Below are 26,081 nucleotides of genomic sequence, written 5' to 3'. Positions count from 1 at the left end.
CTCAACGCCCAATCCGCTCTCCGTTAGGGAACACGGGAAGGCAAGGGACGAACGTGGGAGCCTCAGTGACTTGGGAATTGTGGATTTCCGGCCTCTGGTGTTTCCTTCCGCCTCCAGGAGGCAGGGGGATCCCAGCTACTGGGAAAGCGGGAGAGGGGCAGGAGAGGAACGGGAAGTTCATTCATCCAATCGTATTTATTGAGCGCTTACCGTGTGCAGAGCACTGTGCTAAGCGCTTGGGAAGTACAAGTTGATGGTCCCTGCCCAACGACGGGCTCACAGTCTAGAAGGGCTCCCCACTTCCAGGCCCACCCCCTCCTTTCGGGGGTCCCACACCCCGCTTTCCTCAACAGGGCCGTCTCCGGGCTCTCGTCTCCGGTCGACCTTCTCCTCACTGCTCCCTGGAGCTGGTGGCTGCGGGGAGGAGGACTGCGTCCACTCGGAGTTGGGGCAGGGAGCCCAAGGAAAGGGCCGGCCGGGCACCTCCCGGAATGCTCCTCGTGGCCATCGCCAGCGGAGGGGCCGGTCGGGCCTTGCCCCCCGGATTGGAAACCGACCTCCTCCTCGTTCGGAAATGGCACCCATCCCTCTTTTCGCTAGGACAGCCCGGCGGGAGCGTGTGGGAAGAGGGGTGGCCCCCTCAGTCGGACCGTCTCCGAGCCCTCGGGCGACATGGCCCACCGAACCTCGCTCACCCTCCCTGGGGAGGTCGGTGAGACCCTCCCCGCCATCGGGACGGGCAAGAGAGCCGGCGAGATCCAAGTCTAGATCCCGCTCGGCCCCCGGCCTGCTGGGCGACCTTGGCGAAGTCACCGGACCTCACTTTCCTCACCTGCAAAACGGGTGGGGGGGGGAGATTAGATTTCCCGCTCTCCCTTCGACTGTGAGCTCCGTGAGGGTTCACGAGGGTCTGTGACCAACCGGCTGGCCCTGTACCTATCCTGGCGCTTAGCGTATAGTAAGCGCTCAATAAGTACCACAAGGAAATACCAAAACGGAGCCCCGGGCGGAATTTGGGAACCGAAGTTCGGTCAGGGGGTGCAGGGACGGGCTTTATTGCTTGCAGAGGTGGCTCTGAAGAGCCCTAATGACTGGCGGCCATCGCTGTGGTATTGGAACTTCCCATGAGGCGAGCGCCTCTCCCTCAGGAGGGCATGGGGACCGTCGCTTACGGCAACGAGGAGAGACGTGGTCCCATCCACCCCCTTCCCCCTGACGACTAGACCCCCGCAAAGTTCCCCTCCTCCGGGCAAAAACCCTCCCTCACAGTCAGCGCCCGCGTCCGGCCTAGCGGCACGGAGGGCCCGTGGAGGGGGGAAGAAGCTTGTCTCCAGTTTGGAGTTGGCAGGGTGGGCGGGGGTTTCCTTGATCCCCCCTTAACAGAGCGGTCCTGGGAACGGTCAGCCGGGAGAGACCGTCCGGGGACCCTCCCCACCGCCCCCGACCCACCCGAAGTGGAAACGTGGCGGCCACCCTGGTCCTAGCGATGCGAGGGGCAGGAGGGTGGGCTCCATGGAGAGGTAGAATGAGTTACAAGCCAGGCTGTGGGGGATTGGGGACGGGGAGCTCGCTATGCCTGGGGGTGAGGGTCGAGCGAGGTAAAACCCGTCCCCCCCAAACCCATCAGCAGGGAAACGTACAAACGCTTCGATTATTCCTCTTTGCGACCGCTCTGTTTTCCTCTTTAAATCCCGCTAACGGTCGAAGCGATCCCTCCGTGAAGTGGGTGGGAGGGGGCGCGGATGGACGATGGCAGGAGTGGGGGAAGGAGGGACAGCTGGAGGAGGCGGGGAGGAAGGAGAGAGGCTTCTACCCAGAAAAGAAAGGGAAGAGAGTAGAAAGAAGTGTCCAGATTGGCTGAAACAGCATCCCAAAGGACAGAAGAGGAGAGACTCGTATTGTGTCGGCCGATCGCTTTGACCTCCAGGCGGACGGTTTCGGCGGCGGGGAGAGCGAGCCTCCCTCGGGGGTCTCCCCCCCACCCCGCCGCCCCCGCCTGGGTCGGGGGGGAGGGGGGTCAGGCCAGGGATGCGAGGGCCGAGAGGTCAGTTGGAGGTATCAGAGTGGACGCTGCCGGGGCCTTCTGTGGGGGAGGTGACGGATGAGGGGGTGGTCGCATCTTGCCAACCCCCGTTAGCCTAGAAGCGGAGACAACAGAGACGCAGAGAAGGAGAGAGAGAGGGTCACTCGGGTCTTCCAACCTTTGCGATAGCCCCCGGTCCCCAGGGAGGAATGGCCCCCAGAGGGGGTGGGTGATGGACGCCCTCTGTCCCATTTTGGGGGGCGCCCCTTGAACGGAGCTCTGCGCTCAGGAAATCGCGCCGATCGCGGGCGCGGGCCTGGGAGGAGTCTGCCACGTGGCTCGGCGGGGCCGGACTGTCTACGAGGGCTCTGGGGGGGCCCTGCCGGAGGGTGGGGTGGCCAGCGGCGGCCCGCAGGGCTACTGACGGTCCCGGGGGGCCACCGCTTCCGAGCCACGGCACTCGGCGGTGACGGAAGGAGGCCGGGAGCTGACGATAACGACAGCGTCGGAAAGGTGTCTGAGGCCGGACTGGGCCCGTCGGCCTCGTGGTCTCACCCCAGGCCTGCCCCACGGCCAGAGCCCGTGGGGAACACAAGTAGACACACACACACAAGTCACTTGTGCAAGTCACTTCACTTCTCTGGGCCTCAGTTCCCACACCTGTAAAATGGGGATTAAGACTGTGAGCCCCATGTGGGACCGGGACTGTGTCCACCCTGATTTGCTTGTATCCACCCTGGTGCTTAGTACAGTGCCTGGCACACAGAAAGCGCTTAACAAATACCACACACAGACACACCCACACACTCACACTCTCTCCCTCTCTCTCTGCAAGTCTCTGAGCCCATGTGGGACAACCTGATGACCTTGTAACTCCCCCAGCGCTTGGAACAGTGCTTGGCACATAGCAAGCGCTTAACAAATATCATTATTCAAGCGCTTAGTACCGTGCTCTGCACACAGTAAGCGCTCAATAAATACGTGGCTCAGTGGAAAGAGCCCGGGCTTTGGAGTCGGTGGTCATGGGTTCAAATCCCGGCTCCTCTAGTTGTCAGCTGTGTGGCTTTGGGCAAGTCACGTCACTTCTCTGGGCCTCAGTGACCTCATCTGTAAAATGGGGATGGAGACTGCGAGCTCCATGGGGGGCAACCTGATCACCTTGTAACCTCCCCAGCGCTTAGAACAGTGCTTTGCACATAGTAAACACTTAATAAATGCCATCATTATTATATTATTATGAATGAATGGATCTCTCCGGTACACGGAGTTAGTCTCACATTGAGGCAAACGGAGAGCATTTTCCAGTAAGGTGTGCCGCCCTTTCCCTACTGACCTCTCCCAAGCGACTGGCAGAGTGCTTCGCACACAATAGGCGCTCAATCAGCACCACCGACCGCTTATGTATTCCCAGGCCCTGATTTGGCTAGGAAGCGGTGGGCGAATCCTGTAGGGCCCTTCCCCAATTCCCTCCCAGAGCGCGCCTTTTCCGCTAGAACGGGCCCACGGCCGACCTGCTTATCTCGGTCTCTCCCCCAGCGCTCAGCACATTGCTTGGCAGGTAGTCGTGCCTAACATTACCACAGTTAGGGTTACTACAGGGATACCCTAAGGCGGTCAAGGAGACTCGGGGCGACGGGAAGTGCTAGTGGACCACCACGCTTCCCGACTTCCGTCCACGTCGCAAAGGCCTGAGGGTTTCCGCGGCTGCCCCGGGTCGGATGTCGGGAAAGAGGGGCCGGGGGAGAGTGAGGTCATCACCCCCAGGCCCACTCATTCCCACAGGATCAACAGTCCCTCTAACGGGATTCTCCTGCCACTCCAGGAACCGGGGCAGATAGGGCGGATCGAGCCGGACTTCCCGCCTTCGGCCCGGCCGGCCTGAGCGACCGACCCCGGCTCGTGGAGGGTCTGCTCCCGGGGCCTGCTCCTGGAAAACCGTCCCCCATCCCCTTCCCCGGTTTCTGACCGCCACGCGAGGTAGCAATTACGGCCGATTATCAGCCCGCCGCTGACACGCCGCGGAAAGGGAGTCGGCGAGCCAACTTCGCCTCCCGGAGACTGGCACGTTGGAGCCCGCTTAGGACATTAATAGCAATTTACGTGGCAACAGGGAGACAAAACCACAAAGGCCCGTTCTGGCAGCCTCTCATTTCGGAGCCTGTATTATTTGTGGGAGTTACAAGCTATAATCACAACAGAAACTTTCAAAACCCTTATCTTCCGTGACGCACCAAATCTATTTCCAAGCCGTAATTGCTATGTTTCCCGAGGGTTTGCTGCTTAATACACTCGGGGACCGTTTAGTGTTTGCGGGGACATTAGCGTGAACAGGATCGGAGATGGGGGCGGTGGGGTGGGGGGATGCGGGGCTGGGAGCGGGGGACGTCTTTGGGGGTCTCATCATCATCATCATCATCAATCGTATTTATTGAGCGCTTACTATGTGCAGAGCACTGTACCAAGCGCTTGGGAAGTACAAATTGGCAACATATAGAAGATTTGTTCTAAATAGAACATTTAGAAGATGACATAGCTCTCCATCGTGCCCGACTTATTTTTTGAGGAACGCCACCGTGTTTGAATGCTCTGTTCTGGTGAGCTCAAAGACGGAGGAAAATCGAGGGTGGGGGTCTTTTATGTCTGTGACTGCCGGTCTGTTCTTTAAAATATTGGTGACCCTTTCTCTTCCTGTGGGAGCGTTCCCTCAGAACAGAGAAAAAGCTCCTTGTTCCCTTCGATCACTCAATCAATCGTATTTACTGTTCGCCTACTGTGGGGAGAGCACTGAACTAAGAGCCTTGAAGAGTACGATGTAACAGTTGATAGGCACGTTTCTTGCCCACAGTGAGCTTATTCATTCATTGTCAGTCGTATTTTTTGAGCGCTTACTGTGTGCTAAGCGCTTGGAAACTACAGTTGGTCCAGAGGGCGAGATGGACGTGAATAGAAATAAATGACGGATAGGGCATAAACGCTGTGAGGCTGAGGGAGGAGTGGATAAAATTACTAACTACTATTATTACTATTAATAATAATAAAATGAGCAAATCGCTCAGTGAACCATCAATCCTATATTAGGGCCAGACAGCTCCTAGAGGTCAGGTGGAGACGACCTCTTTATTGTGATACTGTACTTTCCCAAGCGCTTAGTACAGTGCTCTGCACACAGTAAGCGCTCGATAAATAATAATAAAATGGTTCTTGTTATGCGCCTACTATGTGCCAAGCACTGTTCTAAGCGCTGGGGTAGATACAAGGGGATCAGATTGTCCCAGGTGGGGCTCACAGTCTTTCATCCCTTTTTACAGAGGAGGGAACTGAGGCACAGAGAAGTGAAGTGACTTGCCCAGAGTCACACAGCAGACATGCCGCTGGGCCGGGATTAGAACCCAGGTTCTTCTGAGTCCCAGGCCCGGGATCTGGCCACTCTATCAACAACTGACTTGACACCTGTCCACATAATAATAATAATAATAATAATAATAATAATAATGGCATTTATTAAGCGCTTACTATGTGCAAAGCATTGTTCTAAGCGCTGGGGAGGTTACAAGGTGATCAGGTTGTCCCATGGGGGGCTCACCGTCTTAATCCCCATTTTACAGATGAGGTAACTGAGGCCCAGAGAAGTTAAGTGACTTGCCCAAAGTCACACAGCTGACAATTGGCGGAGCCAGGATTTGAACCCATGACCTCTGACTCCAAAGCCCGGGCTCTTTCCACTGAGCCACGCTGCTTCTCTGAGCCATGCTGCTTCTCATGTTCTGTTTCATCCTTCAAGACTGTGAGCCCATTGTAGGGACCGTCTCTATATGTTGTCAATTTGTACTTCCCAAGTGCTTAGTACAGTGCTCTGCACACAGTAAACACTCAATAAATACGATTGAATGAATGAATGACCAAAGACTCAGAATGGACCGTATAGTGGATAATTAGCTAAGCTCTACTCCCACTAGAAACAATGGGGGTTCTACTTCAATAATAATAATTGTGGTATTTGTTAAGCTCTTACCCTGTGCCAGGCACTGTACTAAGCGCTGGGGGTGGAGAGAGGCAAACCAGGTTAGACCAGGTTATCCACCTTGGGCTTGCAGTCATACTCCCCATTTTACAGATGAGGGAACTGAGGCACAGAGAAGTGAAGCGACTCGCCCAAGGTCACCCAGCAGACAAGTGGTGGAGTCAGGATTAGAACCCAGGTCCTTCCTGCTCCTGGGGCTGGGCTGTAGCCATTAGGCTGCACTGCCTCTCGCTTTACTAAGCGCTTATTGTGTGTCAAAGGCTGTCCTAAGCGCTGGGGTAGATAAAATGGATCAGCCTGGGCACAATATTTCCTTCCACTGTCAGAGGATCCCAGAGACGTTATTTATTGGCTTTCGGACAGACTCACCCCACACCCCAAGAACGTGCAAAGAACCCAGGCTTTTCCTAGGATCACCACGTTGTGGATGCAATGGGGTTCCACGGTTTTCCTTTAGATTTCCCAAGGAAGAGGCCAATTCTGTCGGGAATTCTCCTCCAGAGAGCCTCAATAAATACGACTGAATGAATCTTCCAGGGGGGAGAGAGTGGAAAAGGGCTCGGGGTGAGGAGAGTGGAGCTCTAATCCTAGTGGAGCCTCTCGGCCTGCTGTGAGACCTTGGGTGAGTCACTTATCCTCTATGGGCCTCCGTTTCTTTGCTGTAAAATGGGGATGAGACGTCTGCTCTATTTATTTATTTATCTCTATTTATTTATTTATTTGACTTGTACATATCTATTCTGTTTATTTTATTTTGTTAATATGTTTTGTTTTGTTCTCTGTCTCCCCTTTCTAGACTGTGAACTCACTGTTGGGTAGGGACCGTCTATATATGTTGCCAACTTGGACTTCCCAAGTGCTTAGCACACAGTAAGCGCTCAATAAATACGATTGATTGATTGATTGCTCTCCCTCCCTCTTAAACTGCTCGTTGTGGGCAAGGAACGTGTCTAGAGAAGCAGCGTGGCTTGGTGGCAAGAGCCCGGGCTCTGGAGTCAGAGGTCATGGGTTCGAATCCCAGCTCCACCACGTCTGCTGTGTGACCTTGGGTGAGTCACTTAACTTCTCTGAGCCTCAGTGACCTCATCTGTAAAACGGGGATGAAGACTGTGAGCCCCACGTGGGACAACCTGATCACCCAGTATCCCCCCCAGTGCTTAGAACAGTGCTTTGCACATAGTAAGCGCTTAACAAATGCCATCATTATTACCCACTCTGTGGGGCCGGGCTCTCCCGAGCGCTTAGTACGGTGCTCCTCACAAGGAAAGTGCTCAAGAAATACTACCGATGAACTGATCGGACCGTGAGTCGCTGGTAACAAAGGGAAGGTGTTCCCAATGGACCTTTCCACTGAGGTCTGGGCTTGGGGGTCTCCTCTCCATCCCCCCCGTCTTACCTCCTTCCCTTCCCCACAGCACCTGTATATATGTATATATGTTTGTACATATTTATTACTCTATTTATTTATTTTACTTGTACATATCTATTCTATTTATTTTATTTTGTTATTATGTTTGGTTTTGTTCTCTGTCTCCCCCTTCTAGACTGTGAGCCCACTGTTGGGTAGGGACTGTCTCTATATGTTGCCAACTTGTACTTCCCAAGCGCTTAGTACAGTGCTCTGCACACAGTAAGCGCTCAATAAATACGATTGATTGATTGATTGATTGGGGTCATCAGAGAGGGACCTGGGCAATACCCGCCAACTGTCCCTTCGGGAGAGCAATGTCCCCTAGGCACTTGGGCACCGCCAGCTCCCAGGAGCACTTACAAACGGAGCTTACACTTCCTTCTGCTTAAGCACGATTCATTTGTGTTTCCCCATTTCCTTCCTCCAAAATTGTTTTTAGCGGCTGTCTTCCCCGCTGGACTGTAATAATAATAATGGCGGTGGTTAAGCTCTTACTACGTGCCAAACACTCTTCTAAGCGCTGGGGTAGATGCAAGGTAATCAGGTTGCCCCGCTTGAGTCTCACCCCATTTTACAGAGGAGGGCACTGAGGCCCGGAGAAGTTAAGCGGCTTGCCCAAGGTCACACAGGAGACAAGCGGCGGAACGGGGATTAGAACCCACGTCCTCTGACTCCCAAGCCCGGGATCTTTCCACTAAGCCACGCTGCTGCTTCTTCTTCGACTGTAAACTCAAAGAGGGAGGGGATCGCGTCTGCTAAAGCTGTCGTCTTCTCGCAAGCGCTCAGCACAGTGCTTTGCTTATAGTAGACTTTTAGACTGTGAGCCCACTGTTGGGTAGGGACTGTCTCTATATGTTGCCAATTTGTACTTCCCAAGTGCTTAGTACAGTGCTCTGCACATAGTAAGCGCTCAATAAATACGATTGATGATGATGATGATAGTAGACTGTAAGCTTCTGGAAGGCAGGGGGCACGTCTACGAACGCCACTGTCCTCTCCCAAGCGCTCAGTACAGTGTTCAGCCCACAGTAGACTGTGACTTCCTCGAAGGCGGGGATCAACGTCTACTAACTCTATTGCCCTCTCCTCTCCCAAGTGCTTAGTACAGTGTTCTGCGCCCAGCAGAACTAGAAGCTCCTTGAGGGTGGGCACTGTGTCTGCTAACTCCATTGTCCTCTCCCAAACGCTCCTCACAGTGCTCTGCACGCACAGGCACTCAACAAATACCAACGATCGGTCCCAGCTTTCTAGCCGATAGTACCGGTGAGAATCCCCACCCCGCTCCCCGAGCTGCCTCTTCGGGAACATGGGGGCTCTTCCACTTGGGAGGATGGCACGCTTCAAGCGGGCCGGGCCTGCCTTGTGCGCCTGGGGAAACTGAGGCAGAGTGCGGCCCGCTTCTGCGGGCATTTACCAGAGCCGACGGGCCTCGGTGCCCCATCTTTTGGGGGTGTGTGACTTGTCCTGTTCGTCTATGTGAGCCCCACGCGGGACAACCTGATCGCTTTCTAGCTACCCCAGTGCTTAGAACAGTGCTTGGCACAGAGTAAGCGCTGAATACCAACAACATCCTAAGTGACGGTCCCTGCGGGACCCCACCTCCGACTGCCCCATCTCCAGCAAACCCGTCCGCAGCCTGCCCACCCCCGGAGCACTCACCATCACCCCACACGGTCCCCCAACCCGAGACGGCCTCGGTTGCCCCTTCCCTACCCCCATAGCCACCAGCCCCAAAGGCTTCTGGGAGATGCCACTCTTTGGTCCCCCGGGTGCCATCCCGCCCTTCCATTCTCTATCCCCAGGCCGGGAGGAGGCGATTCAGGTATCCGAGGGGAACCAACGACGACAGGCCCAACCTGGCCGCTGGGTCGCCCCTTCTGCCCTTCCATCCGACCTCTAAAAAAGGCGGAGGACCCCTCCGCCTCCCCCCGCCGTGGGGGAGAGCAGCCAATTCATCCCGACGGCCTCCACAGCTCTGCTGGCTGTCCGCGGCCTCCGCCTGATGTGAGCGATGAGAGTGGACGGCTGTCCCGGAGCGCCGCTCCGCTCCCCCGTGTCTGTCTGATCGATTTCGCTCCGTGCGACATGTCCTGTCGCTACGAATTTCCACGCCCGTCAGCGGGCGACGCTTCCCACCCCCAGCTCCTCCGGTCCCCCGCCCCGGCCTGGTGTTCCGGAACCGGCCTCGGTGGTCCCCGGGCCCCTCGTGCCGGGTGAGGCCTGGCCGGGCCCACGTGGCGGGCGGACGCTGATCGCGGGTGACAGTGTCGCGGGGGGCGTCCGCCCGTGCCCGCTACGGGCGACGAATCGGGGGGCCGGTGATGGCCGACGAGCCCGGTTAAGTGGCATTCCGAGCCCCGTGGCTTTGAAATAATTGGCAGCGATGGAACCGACACGGAAAAGGGGGTGGGGTGGCACGCGTGGGGTGGGCCGGGGAGCACGCGGCGGGGAGAAGAAGCCTATTTTTTCTTACGCTGATGCCCTGCGGGCTATACATCTGACTGGCGGTGAGACCATCACTGTATCCTCCTGTCTGGCTGATAACATGGCGAAGGGTATCCACCTAAACAGACGAACGACAAACAACAAATACGGGGGGTTAGCGTGAGGGCCCGGGCCCTGACAGAGACAGATGGGGAGACGGAGAGAGAGACAGAGCGAGAGGGACAGGGAGATCATTCGGAAGCAAGCTGAGACCCTGGCCTGTCGGACCGACGCGATCGCGTTTGCGGGGTGGGTGGGAGTGGGAGGGGTGGATGGAGAGGGAGCGGGCGGGGGGCTTCCCCTCTGACCATGGTCCCTGCGAGGCACGGCCAGCAGGGAAAGAGTGGGAGAGCATGGGAAGAGAGACGGCCCCCCTCCCTTGATTCCCAAATTCTACTCCCAAGAACCTGCTGCTCAGTCCGGCCCCGGGGGTCTTCCCCTAGCTCTCTTCCCCCGCCGCCATTTCCAGCCCGGACCCCCGCCCGCCGGCCCCGACCCCAAGACGCTCTCGGCTGAACCCGCGGCGGGGCGAGGGGGGTCCCCCCACCCGGGGGGCTCGGATCCCCCTCGAGGCTGGGCGGGTTGACCCGGGCTCTCGAGGACGCCCGGGCCTTCCGTCCCCCCGGACGGCGGCGACCGGGGAGGGCCTCGGGACCGTCCGGGGCGGCGGCTCTGAGGACCGGAATCACGACGTGGCCGACCTCTGACCCTCCCCCGTCTCCTTGCGGACGCCAGACGCTCGCGCCCGGCGAAAGAGAAGGAAAGCGGGCGGCGGGCCGCCATCTCGAACCCCTCCGTCTCCGACGACGAGGACCCGGGCCTCCTCCTCGGGGCCGCTGGGCCTCTCCTTTCCCGCCTCACCGCTCTCCCCGCCTACCTCCCTCACACGACTGTCAAACCAGAGCCAAAGGCGCTCCCGAAGCGTGGGGCCCAAACCCCCGAGACACGATGGCGGCTGACCTCCGGCGGGAAGGGTCATGCTCCCTTTTTGGGGGTCTGTTGGTTTGGCTTCCACCGTTCTCGTTCTAGAGTGGGGTGGGTCTCTCTGTCTCCCTCTCTGTCTCTGTGGGGGCGAGGGGGGGGCCTGGTGGGGCGGTGGAGGGGGTCCCCCCTACCTGTGACTGTATGTTCGCTCCAACCTGAGCCCCTTGGTAAGAATCCCCATTGAGGGACTGCACGCTCATGAACAAATCTCCAGAGTTTGACATGTTAAAAGAGCTGGAAGAACCTGGAAAGGAAAGAGGGAGGCACCCGATCACAGAGAGGAACAGGCTCGGCCCCCGCCCCGCCCCCCGGGTCGCTCAGCCAGACGGGGGGGAGGGCGGCATGCAAAGCGACCACCCCCCCGGCCCCCCTCTCGCCACACGAAAATCCAACCGAGGCAGCGATGACGCGTTTGGGTTAGTAGGATGAAGGGGGGCACGGCAGGCCGGACGGGGGAGACCGCCCCCCAAAGCTGCACCTGACAGGATGGACGCTCGGGCCCAGGCCCGAGGGGGGTGACGGGAACCAGTCGCAGCACTATGGGTACCGGGGCCACGACCGGCCTTCCACCGGTCCCACCCGGACCATCGCTCCGGAGGACGGGGTGCGTGAGGGGGTCCCCAATTCCCTGGGTCTGCTCCCCCATTAGATAGCAAGCTCACGGAGGGGAGGGGGCCAGGGCTCTGCTCTCTCATGCCCTCCCAGAGGACAGTGCTCTGCACCAAGGTAGGCCTTCAACTGACGCTGCTGACGGACTGAATTTGGGCCCTGTCTCTGGGGAAGCCAGAGGCGCACTGAGGAACACTGGACTCTCCCAAGTGCTCAGTACAGTGCTCTGCACACAGTAAGAGCTCAATAAATACGACAATGAATGAACGAATGAAAAGCCCTTTAAGCGATCCATCGCATTGACCGAATGGGGCCGCAGGAAAGGACCTAACCACCAAGTGGGTAGGCTGAAGATGAAAATCTAGGGCTGGGAACCCCTCTGCTGGCCTTTTTCTTTTTATTGCTAGCTGCTAAGCGCTTACTATGTGCCAGGCACTGTACTAAGCGCTGGGGGTACATACGAGCAAATCGGGTTGGACGCTATCCACGTCCCCCATGGGGCTCACGGTCCTCACCTCCGCTTTGCGGATGAGGAAACTGAGGCCCGGAGAAGTTAAGTGACTTGCCTAAGGTCACACGGAAGATAAGTGGTGGAGCCGGGATTAGAACCCAGGTCCTTCTGGCTCCTAGGCCTGTCCGCATATGCATCTCTCCATCACAGGACGTACCACCACCAATCTTAAATCCCGTGCAATAATAGTCATGAAAATACCACCTCTAGAAGGGTCAAGTGGGAAAGCTGGAGGCTGTCGGCTTCTCGAAAGTTAGCGGTGGCCCCCGACCCGTCCCCCGCCCACCCCCGGCCCCCAGGAGGAGGGGAAGGCGCGGGAAAACCCCCAGGCTCAGCGGGATTATTCTGCGGTTATCGTGCAGCTCAGCGCGTTACGAGAGAAAGTTGGACGTGCAAGGTTGGGTTATAAACATGACGTTAGCCTCGAGTAGGAGAGACTTAAAGGGGCCCAGGTCAGTGACGCTGCTCTGGCCTCCCACCTCCTCCCTCCCGAACCCCTCTAACAGCCACAGTCTTGGGGGGCTTCCCCTCCCCACGCCCCCGATCCCCGGGAGTTGGTTCGTGCCTAAACCTAGACCCCTGCGTGCTGACTTTCTTCCTGAGGGACGAGTCGGTTTCCCCCCGACCCGTGTGTTTTCCTGCCCACCCCGCGGTGAGGAGGATCGGCTCCTCGTTGGTGGCCTTATTGGGGTTCCACCAAAGGACAACGGCCGTGTCGGGTCTTCTGCTCACGGGCGGCCGCATTAGATCCTCCGCTAATGGACAACGGCCGTGTTGGGGGCTTCGCCGATGGGCGGTGGCCAAGTCCGGTCTTCGGCTCAGAGGTGGCGGCCGTCCCTTCTCCGCTAAGGGACAGTGGCTGAATGGGTGGCGGCTATATTAGGTCTTTTGCTAATGATAATAATGCCAATTTTGCTATTTGTTAAGCGCTTACTCTGTGCAAAGCACTGTTCCAAGAGCTGGGGAGGATACAAGGTGACCAGGTTGTCCCGTGTGGGGCTCACAATCTTAATCCCCATTTACAGATGACGGAACTGAGGCCCAGAGAAGTGAAGTCACACAGCTGACAAGCGGCGGAGCCGGGATTTGAACCTGTGACCTCTGACTCCCAAGCCCGGGCTCTTTCCACTGAGCCACGCTGCTTCCCAATGCTGATGATGATTCCCAATAACGATGATGATAAGCGCTTATTAACTGAACTAAGCGCTGAACTAACTGAACTAAGCGCTGGGGTAGATACGAGATCTACGTGTAGACTTCAAACTCAAGCGCTTAGTCCAGTGCTCGGCACACAGTAAGCGCTCAATAAATAGGATTGATGAGATAATCAGTTCGGTCAGAGTTCCCAGCACTGAACTAAGCGCTGGGTTAGATACGAGATAATCAGTTCGGTCAGAGTTCCCAGCCTACGTGGGGTTCATGGTCTGAAGGGGAGGGAGAACAGCTCTTGAATCCCCACTTGACAGATGAGGAAACTAAGGCACAGGGAATAACAATAATGAAGGTGCTTGTTAAGTGCTTACTAAGCGTCAAGCACCGTTCTAAGCGCTGGGGTAGAAACGAGATCATTGGAGGTTGGACATGGTCCCTGTTAAACATGGATCTCACAGTCTTAATCCCCATTTTACAGATGAGGGAACAAAGGCATAGAAAAGCGACTTGCCCAAGGCCACGCAGCTGACAAGTGGTGGATCCGGAATTAGAACCCGGGTCCTTCCGACTCCCTGGCCACGCTGCTAGAGATGTTAAGTGACTTGCCCAAGTTCACGCAACACGTGGCTGACGGAGCCGGAATTAGAACTCACGTCCTTCTCCCTGGTCACCCTCTTTCCATTAATAGGCGGGGGCCAATTTATTAAATTCCCCCCTCATAGACAGCGACACTTTAAACGCCCCATGACCGGACGGTGGCCACGTTAGGTGTTCCGCAAATGAGTGACGGCCACCAAGTCTCGCCACGAATGTCGGACGCTCCACGAGTGGGTTGTGGCCGAGCCAGATAGTCATGGTGGCCACGTGTAGACTTCAAACCCAACCATCAGCCTGCCCAAACCTGGGTGGCTCGGGTCAACCAGTGGACACGGAGGCCAGGGAAGTTGAAGCGCTTAGTCCAGTGCTCTGCACACAGTAAGCGCTCAATAAATACGATTGAATGAATGAAGTTTGGGAGGCCTGGGTAACCAACAGGCTCGAGGGGAAGGATCGCCTGTCAACGGTGGATTTCTGCGCTGCTGGGGTCTTGAAGGTGTCCCCTCTCAAGTTAATAATTGATCTGGAAAGAGGGGAAACCTTCTTCTTTTATTCAGCCCGGTTTTGGCGTTCCTCTCGGGAACCCTCTGCGGTTTTCATGGTCCAAAGCACCAGGATCACTACGCCTTTTGCCTGCGGTTGTCGGGACAGGCCCGAACCTGCCACCGAGTTGAGCAAAACAATCCCTAATCGTGGAGAAAAGACAAAAACTCCACCCAACCGGAGCCCAGAAGAGTACTTCCTCTACCCACCCCCTAAAGCCACGAGCAGAGTCCTCTCTTATTATGACGATGGTATTTCTTAAGCGCTTCCTCTGTGTCAAGCATCATTCTAAGCGCTGGGGTAGACCTGAGATAATCAGACTAAACACACTCCCTGTCCCATCCGGGGCTCCCAGCCTAAGCAGGTAATAAATCCCCATTTCACAGAGGAGGAAACAGAGGCCCTGAGAAGTGAAGTGACTCGCCCAAGCCCATGGGGCGGGCAAGCGTGGCAGAGCCGGGATTAGAACCCGGGTCCCATGATTCCCAGGCCTGGGCTCTATCCACTCGGCTTCGCTGCTCCTTCTTAAGCGGAGACACGGTCTCTTTTTCCGGTAAGCTACAGAATATTTTCAACCGTCCAGGTTCTGAGATTGGCTTGATACTTTATCGGCAATTAAAAAAGCAACTTGGGGAAGTGAAAGACTCAACATGTCCAAGACTGAACTCCTTGTCTTCCCTCCCAAACCCTGCCCTCTCCCTGACTTTCCCATCTCTGTTGACGGCACTACCATCCTTCCCGTCTCACAAGCCCGCAACCTTGGTGTCATCCTAGACTCCGCTCTCTCGTTCACTCCTCACATCCAAGCCGTCACCAAAACCTGCCGGTCTCAGCTCTGCAACATCGCCAAGATCCGCCCTTTCCTCTTCATTCCAAACCGCTACCCTGCTCGTTCAAGCTCTCATCCTATCCCGTCTGCACTACTGCATCAGCCTTCTCTCTGATCTCCCATCCTCGTGTCTCTCCCCACTTCAATCCATACTTGATGCCGCTGCCCGGACTGCCTTTGTCCAGAAACGCTCTGGGCATGTTACTCCCCTCCTCAAAAATCTCCAGTGACTACCAATCAACCTGCGCATCAGGCAGAAACTCCTCACCCTGGGCTTCAAGGCTGTCCATCCCCTGGCCCCCTCCTACCTCACCTCCCTTCTGTCCTTCTCCAGCCCAGCCCGCACCCTCCGCTCCTCCACCGCTGATCTCCTCACCATTAGGCCTCGTTCTCGCCTGTCCCGCCATCGACCCCCGGCCCACGTCATCCCCCGGGCCTGGAATGCCCCCAATCCCTCTGCCCCTCCGCCAAGCTAGCTCTCTTCCTCCCTTCAAGGCCCTACTGAGAGCTCACCTCCTCCAGGATGCCTTCCCACACTCAGCCCCTTCCTTCCTCTCCCCCTCGTCCCCCTCTCCATCCCCCATCTTACCTCCTTCCCTTCCCCACAGCACCTGTATATATGTATATATATGTTTGTACATATTTATTACTCTATTTATTTATTTATTTATTTTACTTGTACATATCTATTCTATTTATTTTGTTTTGTTAGTATGTTTGGTTTTGTTTTCTGTCTCCCCCTTGTAGACTGTGAGTCCACTGTTGGGTAGGGACTGTCTCTATGTGTTGCCAACTTGTACTTCCCAAGCGCTTAGTACAGTGCTTTGCACACAGTAAGCGCTCAATAAATACGATTGATTGATTGACTGATTGATAAACAGGTTCTGTGGGGAGGGGAAGGAAGTAAGGCAGGGGAGATGGGGGGGTGCTTAATACTCTCCCAAGGGCTTAATACAGTGTTCTGCACAGAGTAAGTGCTAAATAAATACCACTGACTGATCATTTGGTATTTATTGAGCGCTTATTATACTAGGTGCTTGGGAGAATAGAATACACAACAAAGTTGGTAGACATGTTCCCTGCCCACAAAACTCACAATCAAGGGAAGAGGACGAACAGGTGCTGAATCCCATTTTACAGATGAGGAATCTGAGGCACAGGGAAGTGAAGTGGCTTGCCCAAGGTCACACACGAGGCAAGCGATGGAGCTGGGATTAGAATCCAGGTCCTTTGACTTCCAAGCCTGTGCTTCTTCCCCTAGGCCATGCTGCTTCGCAGCTATTAGCAGTACTGAGGGACAAATTCCAAGGATATTGGCAGCACTTTATGATTGTGTAAACTCTCTCCCTCTGTGTTCTCAAGTTATTTTTGACCAATAAATTCGTTTTTCTATTACACAAGGGGCCAAAATCTAAAATGAAGCAAATTTAGCAAGGCAGCTTGGCCTAGTGGAAAGAGCTTTGAACTGAGGCAGAGGTTTGAGCCCCAGGCCTGCTGTGTGAACCTGAGCAAATCACTTAACCTCTCTGAGCCTCAGTATCCTTATCTATAAAGTGGGAATGAGATAGGTTTTGATCCTTGTGTGACAGGGACTGTATCCAGCCAGTTTCATAGCCTAATATCTATCCCAGCACATAGCTGGGCACAAAAAAAAATGCCTCAAACAATAGTATTAGAGATGCTCCTGACAAATAAAGATTTATTTTCACCATATCTTCTTCATGATGCTCAACCCTGTAATAGTTCCTGGTTTGTAGCTGGGAGAATTCATCTCAACTCAAGCTTTCCAGACTGTGAGCCCGTTGTTGGGTGGCCACCATCTCTATATGTTGCCGACTTGGACAACCCAAGCGCTTAGTCCAGTGCTCTGCACACGGTAAATGCTCAATAAATACGATGGAATGAATGAATGAACGAATATTATGGAGAGGGCAGTCATTTCTATTTACAATTATTCATTCAATCATATTTATTGAGCGCTTACTGTGTGCAGAGCACTGTACTAAGTGCTTGGGAAGTACAAGTTGGTAACATATACGTGGTACAACAAAATAAACTTTAATTTCCTCCTCAAACATCAGGGAGGGGCAAGAGTGCAAGAAAATACTGTATGTGTGTGTATACACCTATATATATATAAATCTATCTATCTCTATATGTATTGCTTATATATGTGTGTATATATGTGTGTATATATATGTGTATATCAATCAATCGTATTTATTGAGCACTTACTGTGTGCAGAGCACTGTACTAAGCGCTTGGGAAGTACAAGTTGGCAACACATAGACAGTCCCTACCCAACAGTGGGCTCACAGTCTAAATATACATATATATATATATATATATATATATATATATAAACAACAAACGTACAGTCTGTATATATATATATATATATACATACAGAGCACAAGCCTGAATGTCTGAAGGTCATGGATTCTAATCCTGGCCCCACCATTTCTCTGCTCTGTGGTCTTGGGCAAATCACTTCACTTCTCCGGGCCTCAGTGACCTCATCTGTCAAATGGGGGTGGAGACTGTGAACCCCATGTGGGACCTGATTTGCTTGCAACCACTCCAGTGCTTAATACAGTGCCTGGCACATAGTAAGCGCTTAACAAATGCCACAATTATTATTATTATTATTCTTGTTATAAGTATATAAACTGTAAGTTTGTTGTGGGCAGGGAATGCGCTTACCAACTCCGTTGTATCATACTCTCCCAGGGCTTGGCATTATAGTAAGTGCTCAATAAGTACCCCGGAAGGCGCTATATAGAGGATCTATGTCTCCAGCTCTATCTCTGGAGATAGACAGATGAAGAGATAGATAGCGAGAGAGTTAGAAGCATTACCCCAAGAGAGAGAGTTCGCTCAACCGGTCGAAGGAGGGTTATAGGCTCCATATTCTTCCTTCCTCCAGACCCGCCAATCCCCTCCGGAGAAAGGGGCTTCGCTCCGTCTCCCTCGGGAACACGGAATCCGGAAACCGGGATGCCCTGCCTGCCCCAAACCCGGGAGTACCTCAACCCTTGAGACGACCACGGCGGGTGATGGGCTGGGGGCAGAGAATATGTCTGTTTCTTGTTCTACTGTCCTCTCCCAAGGGCACACCGATAAGCGCTCAATAAATACGATTAACTGATTGACTGTGAGCCCCATGAGGGACACGGACTAGTAAGCGCTTAACAAATACCATTATTATTATTATTATTATTATTATTATTACCTCAGCACTTGGAATGGTTCATGATCTGCTGGGTGACCTTGGATAAGTCACTTCCCTTCTCTCTGCCTCAGGTCTCCCTCCTACGAGCCCCATGAGGGACACGGACTAGTAAGCGCTTAACAAATGCCATTATTATTACCCCAGCGCTTAGAATGGTTCCAGATCTGCCGGGTGACCTTGGATAAGTCACTTCCCTGCTCTCTGCCTCAGGTCTCCCTCCTACTTAGGCCGTGATCTCCGTGCGGGACAGGCACCGTGCCCACCCTTATTAACTCGTTTCGATCCCAGTGCTTACAACAGTGTTTGGCACATAATAAGCGCTTCACACAAACACCGTTGACAAAAAAAAAGCAATCTTGGGAGTCCACATCGGCCCAGCTTATCACACGACCGGATCCAGGTGTTCCGAGTGCCTCGGTCCAACGCTCCGCGGAGAGTAGATGCTAAATTCCACCAAGGCGGGGAGTGTGTCTACTAAGTCTGTTGCACTCCGCGGAGAGTAGACGCTAAATTCCACGATGGCGGGGAGTGCGTCTACTAAGTCTACCGCACTCTCCCAGGAGCTTAGTACAGCGCTGGTGCCAACCCTCTCACTGGGCCTCGTTCTCGCCTGTCCCGCCATCGACCCCCGGTCCACATCCTTCCCCTCGCCTGGAACACCCTCCCTCCTCAAATCCACCAAACAATCACTCTCCCCTCCTTCAAAGCCTTACTGAAGGCTCACCTCCTCCAGGAGGTCTTCCCGAACTAAGCCCCCCTTTTCCTCAGTTCCCCCTCCCCGCCCCACCGCACTTGTGTACAGTTTAGACTGTGAGCCCACTGTCGGGTAGGGACTGTTTCTATATGTTGCCAACTTGTACTTCCCAAGCGCTTAGTACAGCGCTCTGCACACAGTAAGCACTCAATAAATATGATTGATTGATTGAAGTACATATCTATAATTCTATTTATTTATATTAATGCCTGTTCACTTGTTTTGACGTGTGTATCTGCATCTATAATTCTATTTCTTTATATCGATGCTATTGACGCCGGTTCACTTGTTTTGCTGTCTGTCTCCCCCCTTCTAAGACTGTGAGCCCGGTGTGGGCGGGGATTGTCTCTCTTTGTTGCCGAACTGTACTTTCCAAGCGCTTAGTACAGTGCTCTGCACACGGTAAGCGCTCAATAAATACGGCTGGAGGAACGAATCGACTGAATAGAGCAATCGAAACCCGGAGGCTCCCCAAAAATTCCTGAGGGTCTGACTGGAAGATTTCCTCTACTCCTGGCATTTATCAGGGGGTGGGTTTTGGCGGTGGGCTGGGTGATCCTCCCTAGCTAGGTTTAAACTTGTTGTGGGCCGGGAACGAGCCCACTGTCCTCTCCAAAGCGCTTAGCACAGTGCTCTGCACACAGAAAGCGCTCCGTGAACACGACGGGTCAATGGACTAATTGAACGAAACACCACCGAGACCTCAGGCGCTCAGTGCAGTGAGCCCACTTTTAGACTGTGAGCCCACTTTTAGACTGTGAGCCCACTGTTGGGTAGGGACTGTCTCTACGTGTTGCCAGTTTGTACTTCCCAAGCGCTTAGTACAGTGCTCTGCACATAGTAAGCGCTCAATAAATACGATTGATGATTGATGATGATGCAGTGCATCTCAGTCAATCGATCGATGGCATTTTTTGAGCGCTTACTCTCTGCTTGGGAGCGTACAACACAACGGAGCTCGTCCGTTCAGTCGATCGTATTTATTGAGCGCTTACTGTGCGCACAGCACTGTACTGAGCGCTTGGGAGAGGACAATGAACAGACCCGTTCCCTGCCCACAACAGTGTCTAGACTGTAAGCTCACCATGGGCGGGGAATGTGTCTACCAACTCGGCTGCCTTGTCATCGTCATCAATCGCATTTATTGAGCGCTTACTGTGTGCAGAGCACTGTACTAAGCGCTTGGGAAATACAAGTTGGCAACATACAGAGACAGTCCCTACCCAATAGTGGGCTCACAGTCTTGTCCTCTCCCAAGCACTTAGGACAGTGCTCTGCCCACGGTAAGCGCTCAATAAATACCACTGACTGACTGATTGGCTGCACCTGATTGGGGCTCAATAACTGCACCGTCTTCTCCCTCCCCCAAACAGCCTCCAAACCCTCCACGACGGCAGGCAGAAGATTCCCTTGAGGGACAGAAACTGTTGCTAGAACAGTGCTTGGCGCTTAGAACAGTGCTTTACACATAGTAAGCGCTTAACAAATACCATCATTATTATTATCCCGCCCTGGACCTTTGCAAAGAGGGTCCGTTTCGCTTCTGGAAACTTCCCTCATTAAGCCAGGACTGAACCACCTCATTCTGCCCGAGGTTTGCCTCGTGATGCGCGGATCAGAAGCGGTCCGGCCACTCAGACGGACCTGGGTTCTAATCCTGGCTCCTCCACTAGCCTGCTTCGGGACTGCTTCGTCTCTCTGTGCCTCAGTTCCCTCATCTGTAAAACGGGGATAAGTCGGGGAGCCCCTTGTGTGGCGGGGACTGTGTCCAACTTGGCTTGTATCCACCCCAGCGCTTAGTACAGTGCCTGACACACAGCAAGGGCATTACCGTGGCTCAGTGGAAAGAGCCCGGGCTTTGGAGTCAGAGGTCATGGGTTCAAATCCCGGCTCCGCCACTTGTCAGCTGTGTGACTTTGGGCAAGTCACTTCACTCAGTTACCTCATCTGGAAAATGGGGATGAAGACTGTGAGCCCTCCCGGGGACAACCTGATCACCCTGTAACCTCCCCAGCGCTTAGAACAGTGCTTTGCACATAGGAAGCGCTTAATAAATGCCATTATTATTATTATTATTAACCAATAGCATTTAGGGGAAAAGATGACTCGCAGGAGTCTCCCGCCAGAAAGGGGACTCCTCGTTCTCCTGACGCTGAAACGGAAGAGAGCGTTTTCCGAATCGGAGTCCTGAGCCCCGAAATTCAGTACCGCTGCTGCCGGGAGCTTAATGGACGCGGCGGTAGAATCTGTTCGACCGTAGGGATGGCTCTTTCTGGGCCACTGGGCATTGGGGGAGGGAGCCCCAAACAGCAACCGGGTATATATGTTTGTACATATTTATTACTCTATTTATTTATCTTACTTGTACATATCTATTCTATTTATTTATTTTGTTAGTATGTTTGGTTTCGTTCTCTGTCTCCCCCTTCTAGACTGTGAGCCCGCTGTTGGGTAGGGACTGTATGTGTTGCCGACTTGTACTTCCCAAGCGCTTAGTACAGTGCTCTGCACACAGTAAGCGCTCAATAAATACGATTGATTGATTGATTGGGGGGGGGGGTCGCCTCCCTGGGGCTGCAGCCCCCTGAAATCACTGCCCCGTTTCCTCCGCTGCGGCTAAAACAAGCCGACGACATCCGGGAAGTCTTGTAGCAGAGATGGGGTCGGAGCGGGTCCGCTTTGGGGGAGAACTCAGGCCCGGCGAGGGGTCTTCCTTCCCCCTCTCCAGGGCTACTGTAGAAACGGCGCCTTCCCTCCCTCCCACCTAAACTGCCAGCTCCCTGAGGGCTGCTCACTTCCACGGTATTCTCCTAGGTGCTCAGTACAGTTCTCTGTCCATAGTAGCTTCCAAGCTCCTTGAGGGCCAGGAGCCTATCTACTAACTCTAACTGTACTCTCCCAAGCACGTTGCACATAGTAGATGGTACGCTCCTTCTTATGCCAATTTGTACTTCCCAAGCGCTTAGTACAGTGCTCTGCACACAGTAAGCGCTCAATAAATACGATTCATTGATTGATTGATTGATTGGGGGGGGGTCGCCTCCCTGGGGCCACAGCCCCCTGAAATCACTCCCCCGTTACCTCCGCTGCGGCTAAAACAAGCCGACGACATCCGGGAAGGCTTGTACCCGAGATGGGGTGGGAGCGGGTCTGCTTTGGGGGAGAACTCAGGCCCGGGGAGGGGTCTTCCTTCCCCCTCTCCAGGGCTACTGTAGAAACGGCGCCTTCCCTCCCTCCCACCTAAACTGCCAGCTCCCTGAGGGCTGCTCACTTCCACGGTATGCTCCTAGGTGCTCAGTACAGTTCTCTGTCCATAGTAGCTTCCAAGCTCCTTGAGGGCCAGGAGCCTATCTACTAACTCTAACTGTACTCCCCCAAGCACGCTGCACGTAGTAGATGGTACGCTCCTTCTTATGCCAACTTGTACTTCCCAAGCGCTTAGTACAGTGCTCTGCACACAGTAAGCGCTCAATAAATACGACTGACTGAATGAATTACTATTATTGCGTGACTCAGTGGAAAGAGCATGGGCTTTGGAGTCAGGGGTCATGGGTTCAAATCCCAGCTCCGCCACTTGTCAGCTGTGTGACTTTGGGCAAGTCGCTTCACTTCTCTGAGTTCCCTCATCTGGAAAATGGGGATGAAGACTGTGAGCCCCCCGTGGGACAACCCGATCACCTTGTAACCTCCCCAGCGCTTAGAACAGTGCTTTGCACACAGTAAACACTTAATAAATGCCATTATTATTATTTAAGTGCTCACTACGCGTGTCAGGCACTGTACTGAGCTCTGGGGTGGAAACGAGCAAACTGGATCAGACAACGTCCCCGTCCCACGTGGGGCTTGCAGTCTCAATCCCCATTTTACAGATGAGCTCACTGCGGCCTCGAGAAGCGAAGCGACTCGCCCAAGGTCACCTAGCAGACAAGCGGTGGAGCCGGGATTAGAACCCGTGACCTTCTGACCCGCCCTGGCCTATGTCCTTGCACATATTTACTATTCTATTTATTTTATTTTGTTAGTATGTTTGGTTTTGTTCTCTGTCTCCCCCTTTTAGACTGTGAGCCCACTGTTGGGTAGGGACTGTCTCTATATGTTGCCAACTTGGACTTCCCGAGCGCTTAGTACAGTGCTCTGCGCACAGTAAGCACTCAATAAATACAACTGAATGAATGTTCTATGCATTTCGCCATGCCTCTTCGGGCAGAGGTTGTATCTACTAATTCTATCGTGCTTCCCCAGATGATCAGTCCAGTGCTCGCTAACACAATAGACTGCCGGCTCACCGTCTACTCTTTACTGTACACTTCCTAGGGCTTACTACAGTTCTCTGCCCTCTTTAGGCGCTCAATAAATACTGCCGAGCGATCGACTTATTCCACACGAGGTGCCTCCCCCCGATACCACGGAGGAACCAGAGCACGGGAACGATGGATTACAGTAACTCCCTGATCCGTTCGAACGAACGGGAGCACCGGAGAGAGAAAAGACAAGGCTTCCCCCGGCGGGAAGTCGGCCGGCACCCCAACGAGACGCGAGCGACGGGAAAGTGAGACCCCCGTCCCCTTCGGGGGGTCCGGTCCGGTGGGCGTCCCGCTGTGATGTCACCCGGCACAGACCACCCACTCCCTGCGCTGAAGCGGCCCACGACGCCCGGCCGAAACACATCTCCGCTGAATCCAGTCACCGAGGGGACGGGAAAGGGACGATCCCAAGGCCGCCCGGCGAGACCGACCCACCGGGCCCGAGCCGTCCTCCCGTGGAGCCCGGGATCACGGGAGGCCCCGCCGCCCGTCATCCGCCCCGTGGACTGGAGATATGGAAGGATCCAACGCAAAAGAAGAGGAAAAAGAAGAAAACACACGCAAATCGACCAACCAAAAGACTAATGTCGAAACGAACCAAAAGAACGAAAGGAACTCCCAAAGGGATGAAAGTCAAAATAAAGTAAAATAAAAAATCCCCCAATGAAGGGAAAAAAAAGAGAAACCAACGAAAAACGAACGAGAACCCAAAAAAACAAACAAAAACTAACCAGCTGAATTAGGAGTTGAGGGTGAGTTGGCTTGGCTTCCATGAGCTGACACATTGGTAGCTGTGACAGCGGTTTTAGCAGCATAAATATTCGCTTCTTCTTGAAATTTACCTATGTTCTTCTTGTACCGGATTCGCTTATTCCCAAACCAGTTTGATACCTAGGGCGAGTCGGAGAGAAGACAGAGAAAGTTAACCGCTCACCTGGGGCAAGATTTGGGCGGAGGGGAAGGAAGGACAAAGGATCAGAGCCCTAGCTGAAGGGGGAATCTGGCTTCAAAAGACCGAAACGGAGACCGGACAGTCCGACGTTCCGCATGTCTTGGCCACTTCCCGCTAAAATTGGTACTTATTCAACACTTACCCGTGCGCCGAACTTTGGGGACGATACGGGATAATCAGATTGGATCCAATCCCTGTCCCACACAGGAGCTCTCAGTCTGGGCGGGAAGGGAGAGGTAGGTAGCCCCCATTTTACAGATAAGGAAACTGAGGCCCGGAGAAGCGACTTGCCCACGGTCTCACACGAGGCAAGTGAAGGAAAGAGGCTCAGCGTGGCCTAGCGGACAGAGCGGGAGCCTGGGAGTTGGAAGACCTGGGTTCTAATCCCGACTCCGCCCCTCCTCTGCTGTGTGACCATCGGCGAGTCGCTTCACTTCTCTGGGCCTCGATGGGAAAATGGGAATGAAGACTGTGAGCCCCATGTGGGACATGGACTCTGTCCAACCTATCTCCTATCTACTCCAGTGCTTAGTACAGTGCTTGGCACACTTAAGCGCTTAACTAATACCGTTTAATAAATAGGTCGGAGCCAGGATTAGAACCCAGGTCTCCTGCCAGGCCCGTGCTCTTTCTTGTAGGCTAGGCTGCTTCTCTCTATGGGTTGGCTGATTTCAAATACGCTCTTTTGACTGAGAGAGAGAGAGAGAGAAAGAAAGACGGAGAGAGACAATCACAGAGAGATACATCGAAGTCATCTGGTTAGAGAGGCGGTGGGCTTCCAGAAGAGTTGGGAAGCCTCAAAAATCCCAGTTTTGTTCCCAGAAATCTTTCCGCAAGGGCCCTGGTTAAGTTAATGCTATGGAAGTCACATGGAATCGAAGGGAAATGGGAAAAAGGGACTTAGATTCTTCAAGGCTTAGAGTCTTCAGTGATCAAAACCAACAAAACCCACAAAAATTGGGACAAATACTGAAAACCGGCACACGCTTCAGATTTCTATTCGGGAGTCTCTGTGTCGGCGTCTATTTTTGGGTCTTTGTTAGTGTGCGTTTCTGGGTACGCTCTATGTGTGTGTTTCTGAGTACGTGTGTTGTGTGTGTAAGTGTGTACACTGAGCTTAGTCTTACCTTGCTGGAGGCTGCACATCTCTGCCTCCTTCTCTGTCTGCTTTTGGGATCTGAACCAACTGGGGGAAAAAGACCCCTTTCTGTCGTCCCCGCCCCCTGGGAAAATCTTCTCCTGCCCCTCTGGGGGTTGAGGCAATTCACAATTGTGGTGGCTCACAATGCAGACCGAAAGCTTCCCCCAGAATAAAAGGAATGATATTTGTTAAGCGCTTTCTACGTGCCAAGCGCTGGGGTAGACAGGAGATCGTCAGGTCCCCCACGGGGACCTGAGTAGGAGGGAGAATAATAATAATAATAATAATGGCATTTTTTAAGCGCTTACTATGTGCAGAGCGCTGTTCTAAGCGCTGGGGGGATACAAGGTGATCAAGTTGTCCCACGTGGGGCTCACAGTCTTAATCCCCATTTTACAGACGAGGTAACTGAGGATCAGAGAAGTGAAGTGACTTGCCCAAGGTCACACAGCAGACATGTGGCGGAGTCGGGATTTGAACCCATGACCTCTGACTCCAAAGCCCGGGCTCTTTCCACTGAGCCACGCTGCTTCT

At 53.9% G+C, this 26,081-nt stretch overlaps 1 protein-coding gene across 3 annotated transcripts in view; it reads right to left on the bottom strand.

The window, feature by feature from the left end:
- Positions 1-229: 229 nt before the first annotated feature.
- Positions 230-26,081, bottom strand: part of PBX1 (PBX homeobox 1) — a 182,407-nt gene continuing 156,555 nt past the window's right edge. For 2 of the 3 annotated variants that reach the window (XM_038757892.1, XM_038757893.1), the window contains exons 6-9: positions 24,186-24,345; positions 11,055-11,167; positions 9,929-10,018; positions 230-2,138 (exon numbers count right to left, since the gene is read on the bottom strand). In XM_038757892.1, the coding sequence (XP_038613820.1) occupies positions 2,046-2,138; positions 9,929-10,018; positions 11,055-11,167; positions 24,186-24,345 (456 nt within the window). In that variant the 3' untranslated portion in view covers positions 230-2,045. The remainder of the gene's footprint in view (positions 2,139-9,928; positions 10,019-11,054; positions 11,168-24,185; positions 24,346-26,081) is intronic. The other variant, XM_038757894.1, reaches the window with a different exon arrangement.

This window comes from Tachyglossus aculeatus, chromosome 16 (assembly GCF_015852505.1).
Source record: "Tachyglossus aculeatus isolate mTacAcu1 chromosome 16, mTacAcu1.pri, whole genome shotgun sequence".
Lineage (NCBI taxonomy): Eukaryota > Metazoa > Chordata > Mammalia > Monotremata > Tachyglossidae > Tachyglossus > Tachyglossus aculeatus.
Note: the sequence above shows the minus strand (reverse complement) of the source record. Positions and strands in the feature narration are given on the sequence as shown.